Genomic DNA, 17,269 nt, shown 5'->3' with positions numbered 1-17,269 from the left:
CAAATGCATACGCATGCGTTGGAACTGTTGGATTCTACTGCAGTCATTGGGCTGTTACTGTATTTACATTTGCGGTTTGGTGAATAGGGGCCTGTCAGCAAAAAAAAAAAAAAAAGAAAGGCAGGAGAAAAAGACTAGATCAAGCTAAGCCACTTCTCAGTGAACACTTGAGAGTTGCTAAAAGATGGTGCCGGGACAGAAAAAGACCAGGGATCCCAGGAGAGCAGAAGATCTAAGGTAGGTGTAGAAAGGAACAGACTCTCAAGAGAGGCGGGGTACGAGTCCTTGTTTGAGGGAACCCAGACAGGGGCACAGGCTGTGTCCACACCTGGAGCTAGGGCTGCGATTCCCAGCTCATGTCAACAAGTTAGCGCACTAAAACCACAACTGTAGCCGCAGTAGCATGGGCCAGCTGTGCCGAATACAAACCCACCTGGAGCCTGGGGGTACGTACCCGAGCGGCTAGCCCAGGTTACTTCCCTTGCTGCTGTGGCTTCATTCCTATTGTTATCTGAGCTAGCTTGATCAAAGCTAGCTCCTGCATGCAGGGCTGCCAACCTTGTGAGATCAAAATCATGCATCAGACCCTCACAAATCAGGAGACTTTTTAATATAAATACTGTATTGTGGGGTTTGGGGGTCTGTCTTTTGATTGTCCAATTCCCCTGCCCATCCCCAGTGTGTGGGGGGGACAATGAGTATTCCCCCCTCTCCCGAATTGATTGGGTCAGGTGATTTTGGCTTCTGCTGCAAAGTTACAAACGATTAGGGGTATGGAACGGCTTCCATATGAGGAGCGACTAATAAGAGTGGGACTTTTCAGGTTGGAAAAGAGACGACTAAGGGGAAGATGGTAGAGGGCTATAAAATGATGACTGGCATGGAGAAAGTAAATAAGGAAGTGTTATTTACTCCTTCTCATAACACCCAAACAAGCATTCACCAAATGAAATTAACAGGCAGCAGGTTTAAAACAAACACAAGGAAGTATTTTTTCACACAACACACAATCAGTCTGTGGAACTCCTTGCCAGAGGATGTTATGAAGGCCAAGACTATAACAGGGTTCAAAAAAGAACTAGATAAGTTAATGGAGGATAGGTCCATCAATGGCTATTTGCCAGGATGGGCAGGGATGGTGTCCCTAGCCTCTGTTTGCCAGCAGCTGGGAATGGGCGACGGGATGGATCACTTGATGATTCCCTGTTCTGTTCATTCCCTCTGGGGCACCTGGCAGTGGCTACTGTTACAGGACAGGATACTGGGCTAGATGGACCTTTGGTCTGACCCAGGACGGCCGTTCTCATGTTATGCTACTCGATTTCTGAGAATTCAGAACGATGACTACAAGGACCCATAAACAGAGAGAGAGAAAACAGGCTGCTGCCAAGGTAGCGAGTTGCAACTCAGCCCAACTTGCTTAAAGCTGGCTCTTTCCAGACTGACTCAGAGCCCCCTAGCCTGCAAAAAGGAACAGGGAACCACCCTCACTTTTGAAGTGGTAACTTGCAATTCCAACACTTTCCTCAGTACCCCATGCGGAGCCTTGGACCCGGTCCGGAGGCTTGTCTACACTGCAGACAGAGGTAACAAACCCGAGGTAACTTTGATCCAACTAGCTCGTATAATCAGAGCAGTGAATCCGCAGCAGCCCGGGCTGTACGACAGAGCTGATGAGAGGGACAATTATACCAGGGCTCCCAGAACATCTGTAACCTGGGTGAAATAGGAGAGGACGGGGCCCCCACGAACATGATGTACCAGGGCCCCAAATTTCTCTCCACAAGACTCAGCCCTGGGTTTGCACTCGACTGGCTAGCCCCAGCTCCACTGTTATTGCAAGTGAGATCAGAGCTAGCTGGTGTACCTCTGCGTGGCTGCAGTCACCCCTGGATATACCCGAAGAGCAAGAGAACTGGGGAATTCCACCCCAGGAGGGGTAACGGCACAAGACCTGGCCCCAGATGGGGTGCACCCAGAGAGACCAAGAGCTGCGCCGCTAACCCTGTCCGCGGGACACACGATCCAGCCATCCCTCCCCTGGCCTGCAAGGGAAATGCAGGTTTGTGAAGGTAAAACTGTCACTGCCCACCCTGCACCCCACCCACTCCGCCCCACTTCCAGGTGGCCAGCAAAGCCCCTTCGGCCTCCACCACCACCGGACTTTCTCCGACGACGACATCAAGATTTCTCCGCACATCCCCGTGTCGCGATCCCAGTCGCTGGCCCTGCCTGCAGCAGACACCCAGGGGAGTTTCGCAAGGAGCCATCGGTTGCTTCCCACGATTGCGTGGATGGGCCAATACGAGGAGAGCCGTATGGCAAAGTGCATCTGCAGTCCCCTGGGGGTTGGAACGCAGGAGCCAGGCCAGCCCGGGATCAACAAGACCAGGGGGCAGCAGTCAACCCTTAGTGACTGGGAATTCAGGTCGAAATTTCCCCCAGTGGCAGGTTATCCCATAACAGCAGAGTTTCTTGCACCTTCCCATGGAAGCATGTGGTGCTGGCTTCCGTTGGACACAGAATACAGAACCGGATGGGTCTCGGTTCTGACCCAGTCTGGCACTGCTTATAACAGTGCACAGGGAGAGGAAAGCTACCGCATCCTGGCTGAGCAAACCCTCTGGCCTTACGAAAAGTGCCGTGGGGTCAGCGTTCCCCCTAATGACCCAGAGGTCCAACTCTGCCCTGGACAGATGCACATTGAAACTGATTTATTAGCCGCACGAAGAGTTTTGCATAGGAGGGATGGCCAGGAAGGGAATTCCCTGCTAGGCTTCTCCATCTGGGAGCTGGACTCCAGACACCTGGCTGCTGGTGACGTGTCCCTCACTTAGCCCCTGATGCACAGCTGGGGGGTTATCTGCAGACTCAAAGGGTGCTGAGTCAAGGAGCTGGCTTTCAGAGCCACTCGCTGTGCGGGCTCTCACGCCCAGAGCCCAAGGAGCAGTTTGTCCTAGAGATAAACGATGCCCTGCCAGGGAAGTGGCTGGGTAACACAATAGGGATTTCACTGGCACCCAGAAGAGATTGCATGGGGCACGCTAGTTAGACAGGGAAGGTGGGGCTAGCGTTAAAGCAGCAGCGTGGGACGCAGGAGACGTCTGGCTTCAATTCCTGACGCTGCCAGGGTGACCCTGGACAAGACACTTAGCCTCCCCAGGCCTCAGCTTCCAAGCCATCACACGGGAATCAGCAGCTTCCCTTTGACTGGCTAGCTTGGGGCAGGGACTGGCTATTACAGTGCGCTATGTACATCATTTAGCCCAATGGGGCCGCAGCCTCGGCTGGGTCTATTGCGCCGGGCGCTGGGCATTATTTATTAGGTGCATTACGGTAGCACCCAAGTGCCCCAGCCTGGGACCCACCCCTCGCTGTGGTAGGACGTGGTTCAGACTCAACACAAAGATTATCCCGGCTCCGATTGCTGACTAGGACAAGCGCTTTGTTACAGCAACCGCAAACCAGCGTCGTGACTGCATTCGGCACGGCACATGCCACCAGCTGCGAAAGCGACCCCGAATGATTTGTATTCAACAAACTAGAACGTTCGTGTTCTTATTATTCATTTGAATAAGACCCTGATTTGTCCCAGAAATAGTTCCCTCCCCCTCCCGCAAATATAAACGAAAAATGTTAATTTCTGGCCCCAAAATGCAGCAACAAATTTTAACTGAAAAACTGAAAACTCCCAAATGGAGCAGGTTCCCCATTTTTAGAAAAAAAAAAACCCTCAGAAATTTACAGTTTGAAACCGAAAACCGAAATGTTTTCATTTTGAACCCACAAAATTAAGGTTGCCAAAAATAGGGGGGGGACAGTTTTGGAGTGTCTGGGATTTCAGATTGAAAACCTGGATAATTGAGTCAAAAAGGTTTGTCTATTCAAAACCAGTTTTTGACAAAGACAGTTTTTCAATGAAAAGCCTTTCATCGGTTTTTGTTAGAAACAGCCCTCCTGTAACGATCCGCACGCACGCTAGCATCATGACAGCGATGCCGACAGGATCTGAAAAGGACCCAGAGCATACGGCTGGCTGGATAGCTGTAGACACGGACCGAAGATGCAGGCTGCCACCGACGTAAGAATGGCGGCCCTCACTGGTCATCGGCTGAGAGAAGTGACCCCAGGATCCTGGCTTAACGAAGTAACAGTTTGCAGACCCCTGGGGAAACAGGAACCCATGGGAAAGCCCAGCCTGCCAGCCATGGCAGTGGGACACCCCGTTCCAACCATCCTCTGCACATACCCTGGGTGAGAAACATCCCCAGCTGGGTGAAGGGGTGGGCTTGCTTCCCTCCCCAGTGGTTGGGGGGCTGATTGTTGGCTGCTAGTCCCAAGGTGACATGTAGTACATCTGGGATTCCCAGCTGGCCCACAGGACCCAGCCTGGCAGTATGGGGCTTCCATCCGGACAGCAGGAGAGATGAGGTGCACGAGCAGCTGAGATAACCCATTCCAGCCTCTCTGGGGAAGCGCCAGCTCATGCCAGACATCGCAGGCAGGCGCTGGGGTCAAGCTCAGCTGGCCAAGCAGCTGTCAGTCTGCTGAGACCCACCCTGCAGCAAGGTGGGGTGAGGCGGGCCTCGCTGCTGTAGGGAGCAGCCTGTTTTCTCTCTCTCTGTTTTGGGGTTTTGCGCCTGAAGGCTCTGGATTGTAAGCAATAAAGTAGTGGGGGGGCATCACAACCTTCCCATGAGAGAGTTTGAGGTTTTAATGTAAGGTCTCAGTTTGTGCGTGTGTGCGTGTGCACCGTGAAACGTAACAGCACGGAGGTCGAGTGTCTGGAACTAATGCTCACGCTCAGTGCCAGCCACGCCGTTGTCTAAAATGCCGCATGGGTTAAAATCAAAACGCAGACGTGTGGCGGCAGAGACACTTGTCCCAAGCACATGTGACAGTTCCGAGGCCAGGGGCTTGGGAGCAGAATGGGATTAGACATTTACATGTAGCCTAACCACACCGGTGGCTGTCACAGTAGTGGGGATTGGCACTGATATGGGAAATCCGCTCAGGCGCGGCGGGGCACCCAGCTGCTGGGCGTTGGGGAATCTGTCCCCCGGAGGCATGTGAATGCAAACGCTGTGATGGGGCCCACAGCGCCCTGTCCTGAAACAGCTGCTTTGGCCCCTGGAGACGGTGCTGGCTGGACCTGAGGCTGAGGTGGATCTTAAAGTCGATTCTGTGGTCTCCATTATGTCCACTTAGGGGCCCTGCTAAACCCCAGGGAGGCCATGGAAAGTCTCCCCTAGACTTCGCCAGGCTTTGGCTGGGCTCCTCCTTACAGCTGGTGTTTATTCAGCTTGGTTGCACTGGTCGGTCTTCCCAAGGCCTCGCGACCACATTCATGGGTACAGGCCCCTGGCTGCACCGCACCCTGCTGAGACCCGCTGCAGACAATGGCAAAGCCACGCTGGGGACAAGGGATGAAGGGTCCGGTCCCACACACAGGAACGGGTCAGCAGGTAGAGTCCGGGTTCTGGGGCACAGGGGACACTGATTCCTCTCAATAGGAGTGTCTGTCTGTACAGGGATGGGGGATGGGGTGGGGGGGCGTACGGGGGCAGAGCTATAAAGGAGGGTGTACAGGGATACAGTGATGGGGCTATAAAGGGAGGTGTACAGGGATGGGGTGAGGGGTGTACGGGGACAGAGTGATGGAGATATAAAGGGGGCTGTACAGGGATGGGGTGGGGGGCGTACTGGGACAGAGCTATAAAGGGGGGTGTACAGGATAGAGCGATGGGGGTATAAAGGGGGGTGTTCAGGGATGGGGTTGGGGGCATACGGGGATACAGCAATGGAGGTATAAAGGGAGGTGTACAGGGATGGGGTGGGGGGTTGTACAGAATAGAGCGATGGGGGTATAAAGGGGGGTGTTCAGGGATGGGGTTGGGGGCATACGGGGATACAGCGATGGAGGTATAAAGGGGGGTGTACAGGGATGGGGGGATGGGGGTGGGGGGCGTACGGGGGCAGAGCTATAAAGGGGGGTGTACAGAATAGAGCGATGGGGGTATAAAGGGGGGTGTTCAGGGATGGGGTTGGGGGCATACGGGGATACAGCGATGGAGGTATAAAGGGGGGTGTACAGGGATGGGGGGATGGGGGTGGGGGGCGTACGGGGGCAGAGCTATAAAGGGGGGTGTACAGAATAGAGCGATGGGGGTATAAAGGGGGGTGTTCAGGGATGGGGTTGGGGGCATACGGGGATACAGCGATGGAGGTATAAAGGGGGGTGTACAGGGATGGGGGGATGGGGGTGGGGGGCGTACGGGGGCTAGAGAGGCAAAGAGACCAGCCGCTGTTCATTTTCCTCTCCTCTGGGGGGCAGCAGGCTGCCATGTGACCTCACAGTGCAACCATAAAAATCACACTCATCTCTATGGCAACCTCTAGTGACCTCACATCTTCGGAACGATGACATCACAGCCCCAGTGGGACCCCGGGAGCCGCAAGGGGGCCGGCGGCAGTGGGCAAAGGGAAAGCGGCGCCGTCGGGGCAGGACGCTGCTGCACCAGCTGTTCGAAAGGGCCGAGCTGCCCCTCCGGGCAGCGCCTGGCCCCCGGGGAGTGCTCACGCTGCCCGCCCCTTCACTGTCTGGGGCACGTCCCGTTTCCAAAGAGCAGGCTGGGGGCGGGAGGGGCGGGGGGGCAGGGTTACGCAAGCCCAGCTCTCCGGCCTTTGGAGCCGACGGGCGCTGGACAGCTGGTGAACGCCACTGGCCCAATTCCCATCCGCTCCCTCCGGGCCAGCCGTCCACCCCCGCATGGTCAGCAGCGAGGACGTTAACCCCGCTGGCCCCAGCTGCAGCCCACGCTCGGGCCAGTCCACGCTCCTAAAATGCCGCCCTGCTTGCCAGGGCCCGGCCTGAAAGAGCCCCATTGATTTGCAACGAGTGGACCCGAAATGCCGCCCGCCCATGATAATGGAGGGCTGGCATTTCAGGTTATTGATCCCTCCTCTAGTTCCTGCCTTCCCCACGCCACGACGCCCTGCTCTGTGGCGTTATGGGGGCTCAGCGGCATGGTATATTTACACCCCAGAGGTGGCTGCATTTTAGTGGTGGGGAAATGGATGCCCCTTCCCGCAGAGCACGGAAGGGGCCCCGGGGCCCCTGCAGGAGGCCTCTGTGTTGCTCTGGGACCCTGCTGGTTTCAGGACAGCTGGCGGAGCGTGGCAGATGCCCCCCTGAGCTAGAGGAAGGTGAGCACCGAGCCGAGCCCTCAGCCGGAGCTGGCCCGGCGCTGGTATCCAAGCACCGCCCTGGGCGGTCATATCCCCCCGCAGGGCAAGTCACTGGCCGGCCCAGCGCCTGGGCCTTTGCCCTTCATGCCCAGGTCAATCCTTGGCAGGTTTTTCCCCCACAGCCCCCACCAGGCAAAGCTGGCGTCTGGTTGTACACCGGTCCCACTGGTCTGTGAGCAATGGGCTGATCCTGAGCCCCCTCCAGGCCACTGCCCGCTGCAGGATGGGGCTGGGGGCTGCTGATCCAGGACCCCGATGGGGCAGGGCAGCGCCTGAGCTGGGGCCACTTGGTCCCAGGCAAACCGAGCAGATAGGAGGGAGCGAAGAGAGCAAGGTTCAGAGCTCAAGGCCCATACAGCAGCGCTGGGTTTGCTCCCTCCCCACTCGCCCACCAAGCCCTGCCTGGGGCTGAGGCCATCCCAGCGGCCCCTCGGGGGAACCTCTGGTGCCACAACTGGCTTCCCAGCTAGGATCCCTTGCAAGGACAGCCCGGCTGGCCAGGGGATCAGCTGTCCCCTCCAGCGCAGCCCGGAGTGAGACCGGCTGCCCTGACACACGCGGCCACACGGCAGCGTTGCACCGCCAGGGTCCAATTTCAGAATCAGCACGGGCTCAGGGAACCGCCAGAGGCCTGGATAACCCCCCTGGGCAGAGGCAGTGAAAAGCCGGGGCTTGTTTCCCGAGGAGAGGCAAGGGAGAGGGGACAGCCTATAAGGCTATCAACTAAACGGTCTGGATGGAGAAGCCGGGGGAGATCATTCGGGAGCATTTGTTCTTTCCGTCTTGCAGCACAGGGACAAAGGGATGCTCAGTAACATTAAAAAGGTGGGAAATTCAAAATCGCTTGAGGGAAAGGCTTTCTCCACAGGATGTGTAATTAGCCGGTGGAACTCACTGCGATATGATGTCGTCGAGGCCAAGGATTTAGCAAGATCCAAAGAGGGATGCGACGTTCGTGTAGGTAACCGGAATAGCCAAAGGATAAAATGTCATGCTTCAGAGGTAAAGCCGGTATCTTACGATTTGGTATTAGATGAAACCTTCATGGGGGTGGATGATCCTGCGACCACCACTGCAGGGTTCTTACAGCTTCCTCTGCAGGGTCTGGCATTGCCCACTGTCAGAGATGGGATACTGGGCTGGATGAGCCTCAAGTCTGACCCGGCCTGGCACTTCCTATGTTCCTGTGCAGTCCACCCCTCTGCAGAGGGTCTCACCCAAGGCTTTCATCCCCAATGCACACAGAGGAGAAAAATCTCCTTCCTGACCACTGCGACCAGGGTGTCCTGAAGCATGAGATTACCCCACTCTGAGCTCAAAGAACTCCCGAGGCTGATCACTGGCCCTAAAAATCTCCAGTCCTTTTCTGAACCCCCACCCCAGCTCTGTGATCGGAATTCGCCTCCGGCCCCTCCCTTGCGTTATCTGGTCAGACGACACCCCCGGAATTTTTCTCTTTCTTCTTGCACATGAGATTGATCCGTGGAGAGAGAAAAGCCCTGATTCCCAGGTCCGATCACATCCCGCATCCTCAGTTGTTTCACCATCTGATCCCGTATCATTGCCCCTTGCCGGAGCTCAGACCCACCTGCCTCTCATTTCCTGGCTCCTCCATCGCTGCTTTCTTAAAGATCTAACCAGGGGCACAGGGAGATAGGGTTGGATTCTTCCAGCCCCTTACGACGGTCCCACTGTCCCAGAATCTATTAAAGGGGCTCCTCCCCCACCCTGTCCTTGTGACACCAGCCTCCCAGACGTCTCCCTCCGGCCTGTGCTGCTCTGCGGCTTTATCTGCCAGCAGCAGGAATTTCTTCCCCCTCTGGAGGCGGCTTCATTTGTCTCTCCGCAGGGCCCCAGCCCTGACATCTTGCCTTTCTTGTCCCTGCAACTGCAGGGCCCTTGGGTGATTATTCCACCCGTTCCCTTTAAGATCGTATTGAATGCAGCTCACTTTGGGGCAGGTAGCTCAGGTGAGGGGTGGAGGAGGGGGCTTTGGGGCTGGGCCTGGTGTGACCAAACCGCCCACTGATTTCACTGCTGCACCAGACGCTGCTGCCACTAGGGGGCATCATTCAGCCCAGTTTGGGGAGCACACACCGCTCCCCATTGCCCAGCCTCACCTCCCCTCCCATTCGCCACCTTCAAGCGCCTCTTGTTAGTGCCACCTCGGGGCTGCTCTAACTTACACGTTGTGCCCTCAACCTGCCCCCTAGGATGGGAGCAGGGCTGACACAGAACCCTTATGCCAGCTGCATGCTGCGGGGCAGGGAAATCCTGCATGGGGGGATTTTTAGGGAGCTGTTTCCACCTGCTTTGAGGCCCCCTGAGAGGGACTGGGTGGGCCCCTGAGAGGGACTCAGAATCAGGCCCTATCTGCAAATAGCTCCCCATGTCATAGGCTCAAGAGGCTGAGCCAGGAAAATGTCCACTTCTGGGCGACCTCACCGGACTGGAATCACAGCTGAAGTCTCTCCATGAGCACCCCCCACCTTCTTCTTCACAGGGTCACGTGCCTGGCAGCCCCTTGCTCCCAGCCCCATTCCCCCTCCAGCCCCAGATCCCAGCCTGGCCCATGGCTCAGGACCATTTCCCTGGGGTTAAGCTGCAGAGGGAGACATGGGGGCAGGGAAGGAGCAAACTGCAGAGACGAAAGGGGCCCGTCTGTACCCAGCGTGGGGGCTGCGGCGGGCCAGGGCTGACCCCCGGCTTTGAGCCCTGCCTGTGGAGAGTGGGCTGGAAACCTCGGCTCCCCAGTCGCTCTGCCGAGCCCAATCAGGCCCACTGTGCCAGCCGGGCAGACGGCACCGCGGCTGTGCTGGCCTCACGGGACACGAACGGGCTGCGGGGCAGCCCTGATCCTTTGCCAGAGTCGCCCCCCTCCAGCTGGGCTGGGAGGAGCTGCCCTACCCCAGTCTCTGAGTCGCCCCACTTGGGCCAGGGCACTCACAGCTACCCAGATCTGGTCTCGGTGTCACCCCCCATTGGGCTGAGCGGGTAGGAGCCATCCTGGGCCGGTCTCCGGCATCCAGCCCGCTACAAACCCCGGTGCAGTGTTACTTTCAGGAGGGACCTGCCTCCCGGCTCACTGGGCATGGGGGGTGAGACGGGCACAGCCAGAGACCCTGGCCCATCGCCGTGCCCCCGCTGCCCCTGGCCATTCACATGCCAAGCCAGTGCCTCGGGCCCCAGGTTCGATTCCAACTGGAGATTTGGCAAAGGGGTGACACTCCCAAGCTGTCAACGGGAGAGGACCTGCTTGGTCCTGCTGGGTGTGGGGGAAACCAGGCAGGTCGAGGCTGGAGCAGGGGCACCCCGCTTACTAAGGGGGAGGTGACTACAACGTGGGGGGGTGGATGACGGAGAAACCGCTGCAGGGGGAAGGGCGGCACCGCAGGCCACATCTGCTTCTCATAAAGGCCACGAGCGATGAACGTGGCAGCCCCGGCTGTGAAAAGCAATGCCAGGAATGTGGAGAATTGCAGAAAGGCTCAGCCATTCACACCCCCACCTCCTACCCCCACCCACGTGCCACCCCGGTGGGAACCGCTACGGGGTGTGAATGGCTGGGCCGCTTGGACCCCTCCCAAGTGCCAGGGGTTGGACTCACAGCTGGCCCCGGGGGCGGGGGCCAGGAGACGGTTGTTTAACAGATTAGATTTTCAGCGGGGTCGGCCTGTCAGAAATTCCTTCCTGAGGCTGCCGCAAACCGCCCCCGCCTCCCCGGTCCTGCTTCGGGAAAGGGCGGAGGCCGAGACGACGGCTGGGCAGAACAGCTCTGGCCTGTAGGGGGTGCTGCCCTCTGGAACTAGTAGCATCTAGAGGATCCAGCTGACATCAGGGCCCCGTTGTACCGGCGCGCCACAAATAGATAAGGGGATGGTGGGGAAACTGAGGCACGGCTCAGCCATGGGCTCTCCCAGCTCTGCCAGTGCCCCTAACTCCCGACCCGCAGCCCCCCCATGTGCTCACCTGCTTTGGCTCTCTGCTGGACCAGCAGGAAGCCCTGTCCCCCACGAAACAAGCCAGCACGTCTTGGAGTTGCCACTGAGTCGCTGGGGAGGGCAGGGAGCCCCTGCCCATACAGAGAGCTGAAGGTGCATGCTGCATTTTGGGGCTGCGTCTCCTCCACATCAGCACCCCCCCTTCCTCAGCCTCACTCCCCTGCTGCAGCGTGTGGGTGGCTGTGGGACCCCCCCTCCCCTTCCCCCCGCCATGCAGCTCTGCTCCGGCCTGGGCCTGTTTTCAAGCAGCCACAAGAGGGGCCCAAGGCCAGGGAGCCGGGACCCCTCGGGGGCGGCTCTAAGGAAAGGGGCACAAGTGCAGACACCGGGGACCTGTCAGGGGCCTCCAGGGCTGGGCCGGTCCAAGGGGAGCCCCCAGAGTCTCTTCCCCATCAGAGGCCAGGTTGCTGGAGCTGGCAGTGCACAATCGCCCCCTGGTGGCATCAGGATGGATAACGAGGAGGTTTTACGGATGAAGGGAAACACAGGCCCGGGGGCGGCGGGGGGGTGAAACCCTTTTCTGCCCGTGCCCCAGGTATAGCTGGCTGCTCTGCTCTGACAGCACTGGGCTGGCAGCTTCCCACAGGAGAGAGGGAGGAAGGAGAAACCAAGGAAACGAACAAGGGCCCATGGGTTGGAAAAACACAAGCTCCTTCCCTTCCCGAGATGCACCGCGGACCTCCTGCCGGGCTGGGAGCAAGGCCGCTTCGGCACAGGACAGCCACATGGCTTCAGCGTCACCTCTCGGGCCTCACTCAGAGTAAGCAAAGGGAGCCGCTCCAGCTGGCAGCAGCAGCGAGCTCTTAGCCTCTGAGTGGACCAGGCACGAGGAGGAGGAAGTGGGACATGGCTCTTTGCAACCCCGAACTACCCCGGCAGATGGAACCCCAGCTGACGGCAGGTCTTCATTAGCTTTGCTGGCAAAGCGTGGCTATCACAGCAAGCCCTCCTGCCGTACACACTCCTTGCACTGGCGTAAAGAGAGTTGGGTTTTGCCAGGATCATTTACGCTGAACGAAATCAACTGTATCAGCAAAAATGCCTTTCTGCTGGTGTAATGGCGGCTGCATTCGGGCTTTTGTCGGGACAGAATGGTTGCAAAAAACTCACCCCTTTCCGCGCCAGACATTGCTATACCGGCAAAAGCTTCCAGCGCAGAGAACTTAATTCACCTGGGGTTGCAAAGCAGGGATTTTGGTTTATTATTTGACCTCTGTTTAGAAGTGGGTGGGGACAATTCTGCTCCCCCCCTGCCCCCCAATTAAGAGCTCAGCAGAGTGCATGGCGGTGGGCGGGGGACACTCCATGCCTTAAGGGAGGGCATTGTATTCGCATTCCTAAAACTCCCACCCATGAAACAGGGAGGCCGGGGGAGTGGACTTGGTAGGACCTTAATGATTCGAGGTTTGGAATAAGCCCACTAGATGTCAGCATGGAGCTAAGCCCAGGCCTGGGGGAGGGGTGTTTTTACAAGGCTGCTGACGCAGCCCGTGGGTGTCATTTCCCACCCCCCCGGCCACCTACGCCACCCCCATTGCCTGGCAAATACAAACAGAAGCACTTGGCACAGGTGTGAAGGGCACTAGCTAGGTTCTGGGCACTGGGCTAGCTAGGTTCTTATCTCAGCACCTGTGCCGAAGTGGGAGATCCATGGGTTGTGTTTTAAAAAGCATGGGGCACACCCCCGGGGGTCTGTTCAGGGTGGGTGACTTGCTGTGGAGTTAGAGCCAAAGGGGTTGTCAGGAGCGGTAAAACCAGAGAGCACCCCCACCCAGACGCGCGCCAGGCCCGGTGTATAGCCCCAGGGGACGGTGGTTTCACCCTGGCTAGAAAAAGAAAAGGAGGACTTGTGGCACCTTAGAGACTAACACAGTTATTTGAGCATGAGCTCTCCTGAGCTACAGCTCACTTCATCGGATGCATGCAGAGGAAAATACAGTGGGGAGATTTATATACACAGAGAACCATGGGTGTTACCATCCACACTGTAACCAGAGTGATCAGGTAAGGTGAGCTATTACCAGCAGGAGAGCTGGGGGGTGGGGGGCGGTGGTAACACCTCTGCCCAGAAATGTGAACAGAGGCTGCAGGAGGGAGCCTGCTAAGGGGGGTTTAGTTTCAGTTTGGGGCTGGGTGGTGAAACGCAGGGAACCCCAGGGCTGGGGTCTAAGCTCCCTGCTCCCCCTGAAGGACTTGACTGAGGAATACTGGTTGTACCCACAAGCTCTGTTTGAGACTGTGTCCCCGTTGTCCAATAAACCTTCTGTTTTACTGGCTGGCTGAGCGTCTCAGTGAATCCCAGGAAGAGGGGTGCAGGGCCCGGACTCCCCCACACTCCGTGACAACTGGTGGTAGCAGTGGGATCTACTGCACCCCCGTGGACGGCACTTCCTTCAGTAAGTGACTGGGGAACAGTAACACGAAGGGGGATTGACGGGGACCAGGTGTCCTGAAGATTCAGAGAGAGACGATTTCAGGGGGCGGTTAACCCCTGGGAGTGTGTGACCAGAGAGAAGGACTTTTGCAGTAACAGGGTCCCCCGTGGGATTGCAGTGAGCGGTCCCAGGGGCGGAGGAGTCTGCTGCTCGACCCTGGCAAAGAGGTGGTGATCTCAAGAAGGACTGGCACCCGAGGGGTTTTTCCTGGAAACCGTGGAAAGCTGCCTAGGCCTGCGAGTGGCCAGCAGGGAAACGTACGCTAAACACCTTAAGAGTGACCTGGTGGAGCTGTGCAGGCAGAGGGGGCTGCGCATTGAGAGGTCCACCAAGGAACAGCTGATTGCCCAGTTGGAGGAGAGGGATCGCTTGGATGACCCGATCCCTGTCCCTGAGGGAAGCCCAGCGAATACCGAGGGCACCCTGACCCCGGCACCCAGCAGGGGATCCTCCCGGCGGAGCTCCCCATCCCTGGAGCGGAGGCGGCTGGAATGGGAGAGGGAGATGAAAATGAGGGAGCTGGAGGATCATGAAAAGCAACGTCAACATGAGGAGAAACAACGTCAACATGAGCAGGAGGAGAAGGAGAGGGAGCGTCAGGAGAAGGAGAGGGAACGTCAGGAGAAGGAGAGGCAACGTAGGCATGAGCAGGAGGAGAAGGAGAAACAAAGACAGCATGAACTGGAGCTGGCCAGGCTGAAGAGCAGTGGGGCCCCGGCTGTGGTGAGTACGGGGGGACCCAAGACCGCAAGGAGCTTTGATAAGTGCTTCCTGGCCCAGCGGAAGGAGGGGGAGGACATAGATAGCTTCCTGACGGCCTTTGAAAATGCCTGCGAGCTGCACAGGGTTGACCCTGCAGACAGGCTCCAGTTTCTCACCCCCTTACTGGACCCCAAAGCCGTGGAGGTGTACAGCCGAATGACAGGGGTGGAGGCAGGGGACTATGAACTGTTCAAACAGGCCCTGCTCTGTGAGTTTGGGCTGACGCCCGAGATGTACCGGAGAAGGTTCCGGAGTCGGCGTAAAATGCCTGAGGTCACCTACCTACAACTGGCCAACCGGATGCAGGGGTATGCCCGCAAGTGGACAGCTGGGGCCCGAGCTAAAGAGGACCTGCTGGACCTAATCGTACTGGAGCAACTGTATGATCAGTGCCCTTCCGACCTGAGGCTGTGGTTGGTGGACAAAAAGCTCGAGAACCCCCAGCACGCAGGGCAGCTGGCCGACGAGTTTGTGAACAGTTGGTCAGGGGGTAGCCGGGAGGAGTCCCAAAAGAACAGCCCCCCCCCCCCTCGATGCAGAGAGAGAGTCACCAGGGGACCTCCCAGCGGGGAAATGTGGAGAACCACTTCCCCAGGGGAACGCCTGGCGTCAGGACCATCTGACCCGCTCGAGGGGACCAACGTGACCTGAGCTGCTATCACTGTGGTCAGAGAGGCCACGTACGGACCCAGTGCCCCAGGCTCAGGGACAGGCTGAGCAGACCCAACCTACCCAGGGTTAACTGGGTAGGGACCCAGCTGGATGAGGGGCAGACGGCCCAGGCAAGGGGGGCTGCCAGCTTACCACCTGCTCAGGAGGGAAGAGGACCCCAGGGCAGCTCCACCAGAGGGAAGGAGGCTCTGGTCAGTGGCCCAGTTCTGGCAAACCCAGACTTTGACAAGACCTTTGTGGTGTTCACCGACACCTCAGACACGGGGCTGGCGGTGTTAATGCAGGAGGATGGAAAGGGGGAGAGACACCTGTTAGGGGGCTTATTCCTTCACCCACTCTCTTCCCTGGTCCTTCTCGCATGAACAGAGAGCAACAATACCTGAAGTCCAAAGGTGCAAACAATTTGATGTTTATTGGGGTGAACTTCCAGCAAGCATGATTCCAGTTTCCTTCCTTAGTGTCCTCCTTCCCACCTCTGACACCACAGAGCCTTACACCTGGGTCCCTGTTCCCATTCCTGCCCTTAGCCAAACATGATTCCAATTTCCCCAGCCCCATTCCCTGTTCCCATTTCCCCCACCCGCATGCCCATGCCCACCCCCACCCCCCTACTTCCTGATTGACTGCAGACTATATAATAAAACTTGACTTCTGCTTTGCTATACCTTAACCAATCATGTTCCTGAAATTTAACTGACCAATCCTAACATATTGTAACATGATTATGTACCCAATTATATCCCACCACCTTAATTAGTTTACACCCAGCAAAATTAATTATACAGCAGACAGAAACAATCACAGAACCAGACAGAGATTATCCAGACAAACAATAGCAAAGTGGGAACTATAATGCCAAAACAATACAGAAGTGAGGATTTCACATCCCAGCTATTGATAAGTGAGTTCTTGCCAGACAGGATGCTATCAAACTAAGTTTCCTTTTACATTTTCTAGGCACTTCCCTTTCTCTGGAGGCGATAGGCACTATCAGGACAGGATTGTATCCTAACAGCCCAATAGCACCTTCTTTCAATGGGACTAGGTTGGAATGTGAGGATGTGACCGTTCGCTTCCCAGCTTATGGCTGCCTCTGCTGCTTAGCCAAAGGCCTTAGCCTAAGCACAGGGCCTCAGACTGTCACAGTAAGAGAAGGCCCTTACACCAGCAGACAGTGATTTTGATTCTCTTTTGTACCTCTATAACTAGCCAAGTGATAAGAATACACCTAAATTCTTAGAGTATCGGCCTTTACAGACAGGCCTGAATATCTATATCCTAACAACACCCCATCGTGTACCTGAGCAAGAAGTTGCTACCCCGGGAGCAACACTACGTGGCCATCGAGAAGGAGTGCCTGGCCATGGTGTGGGCCCTCAAGAAACTAGAGCCCTATCTCTTCGGGCGACACTTCACCGTGTACACCGACCACTCTCCCCTGACCTGGCTGCAACAGATGAAAGGAGACAACGCCAAACTCCTGAGATGGAGCCTGCTCCTGCAGGATTATGACATGGACGAGGTCCACGTGAAGGGAACTGCCAACCTGATAGCGGACGCGCTGTCCCGGAGAGGGGGCCCAGAACTTCCCCAGGTCACTGGTCAGAGTGACCCCGCTCAGTTCAGTCTCGAAGGGGGGGGAGATGGTGTGACAAAGTGGGACTGTTCTTAATGTTTCCTCTGAATAGTGTGGGGGTGCCTCAGTTTCCCCTATACAGTTCTTGAGTGTCTGGGTGGTGGGGTAAGGGTGGATGATCACTGCAGAGCCCTAGAGGGCAGGTGTGTGCAGGAGTCTGGACACAGAGAATGGCCGACACCCTGTTTCCTGGACACTGATGGCCTGGGCCCTTCCCCCCTGCAAGGTGAGAGCTAAAGGGTTGGAGAACAAAGGAATCCGGTGACCTCCTGGCCTGGGAAAGGGACAAAGCCCAGAGGAGATGGGGCTGGAGAGAGTTTCAGTTTGGGTCTGGCTGGGGACATGGAGTGAAGTGCAGACGTGGTTGTCTGGCTCACTGCCCCCCAAAATGGACCCAGCTGAGGGGTCCTGTTCTCTGCACCTACAAGCTCTGTGTTAGACCATGTCCCTGTCGTCTAATAAATCTTCTGGTTTACTGGCTGGCTGGGAGTCCCGTCTGACTGCGAAGTTGGGGT

The 17,269-nt window shown here is 57.1% G+C and overlaps 1 protein-coding gene across 1 annotated transcript; it reads left to right on the top strand.

The window, feature by feature from the left end:
• Positions 1-403: 403 nt before the first annotated feature.
• On the top strand, positions 404-17,042 carry LOC311510377 (uncharacterized protein; the record flags this gene model as incomplete). Its single annotated transcript, XM_084609992.1, has 4 exons — positions 404-446; positions 2,125-2,316; positions 13,869-15,510; positions 16,076-17,042. The coding sequence occupies 3 exons, from the start codon at positions 404-406 to the stop codon at positions 15,095-15,097; spliced, it is 1,464 nt and encodes a 487-aa protein (XP_084466118.1). The 3' UTR covers positions 15,098-15,510; positions 16,076-17,042.
• Positions 17,043-17,269: the final 227 nt, after the last annotated feature.

The sequence above is a fragment of the Lepidochelys olivacea genome (genome assembly GCF_965140295.1).
Source record: "Lepidochelys olivacea isolate rLepOli2 genome assembly, chromosome: 20".
NCBI classification, from domain to species: domain Eukaryota; kingdom Metazoa; phylum Chordata; order Testudines; family Cheloniidae; genus Lepidochelys; species Lepidochelys olivacea.
This window is presented reverse-complemented; position numbering and strand designations above follow the sequence as displayed.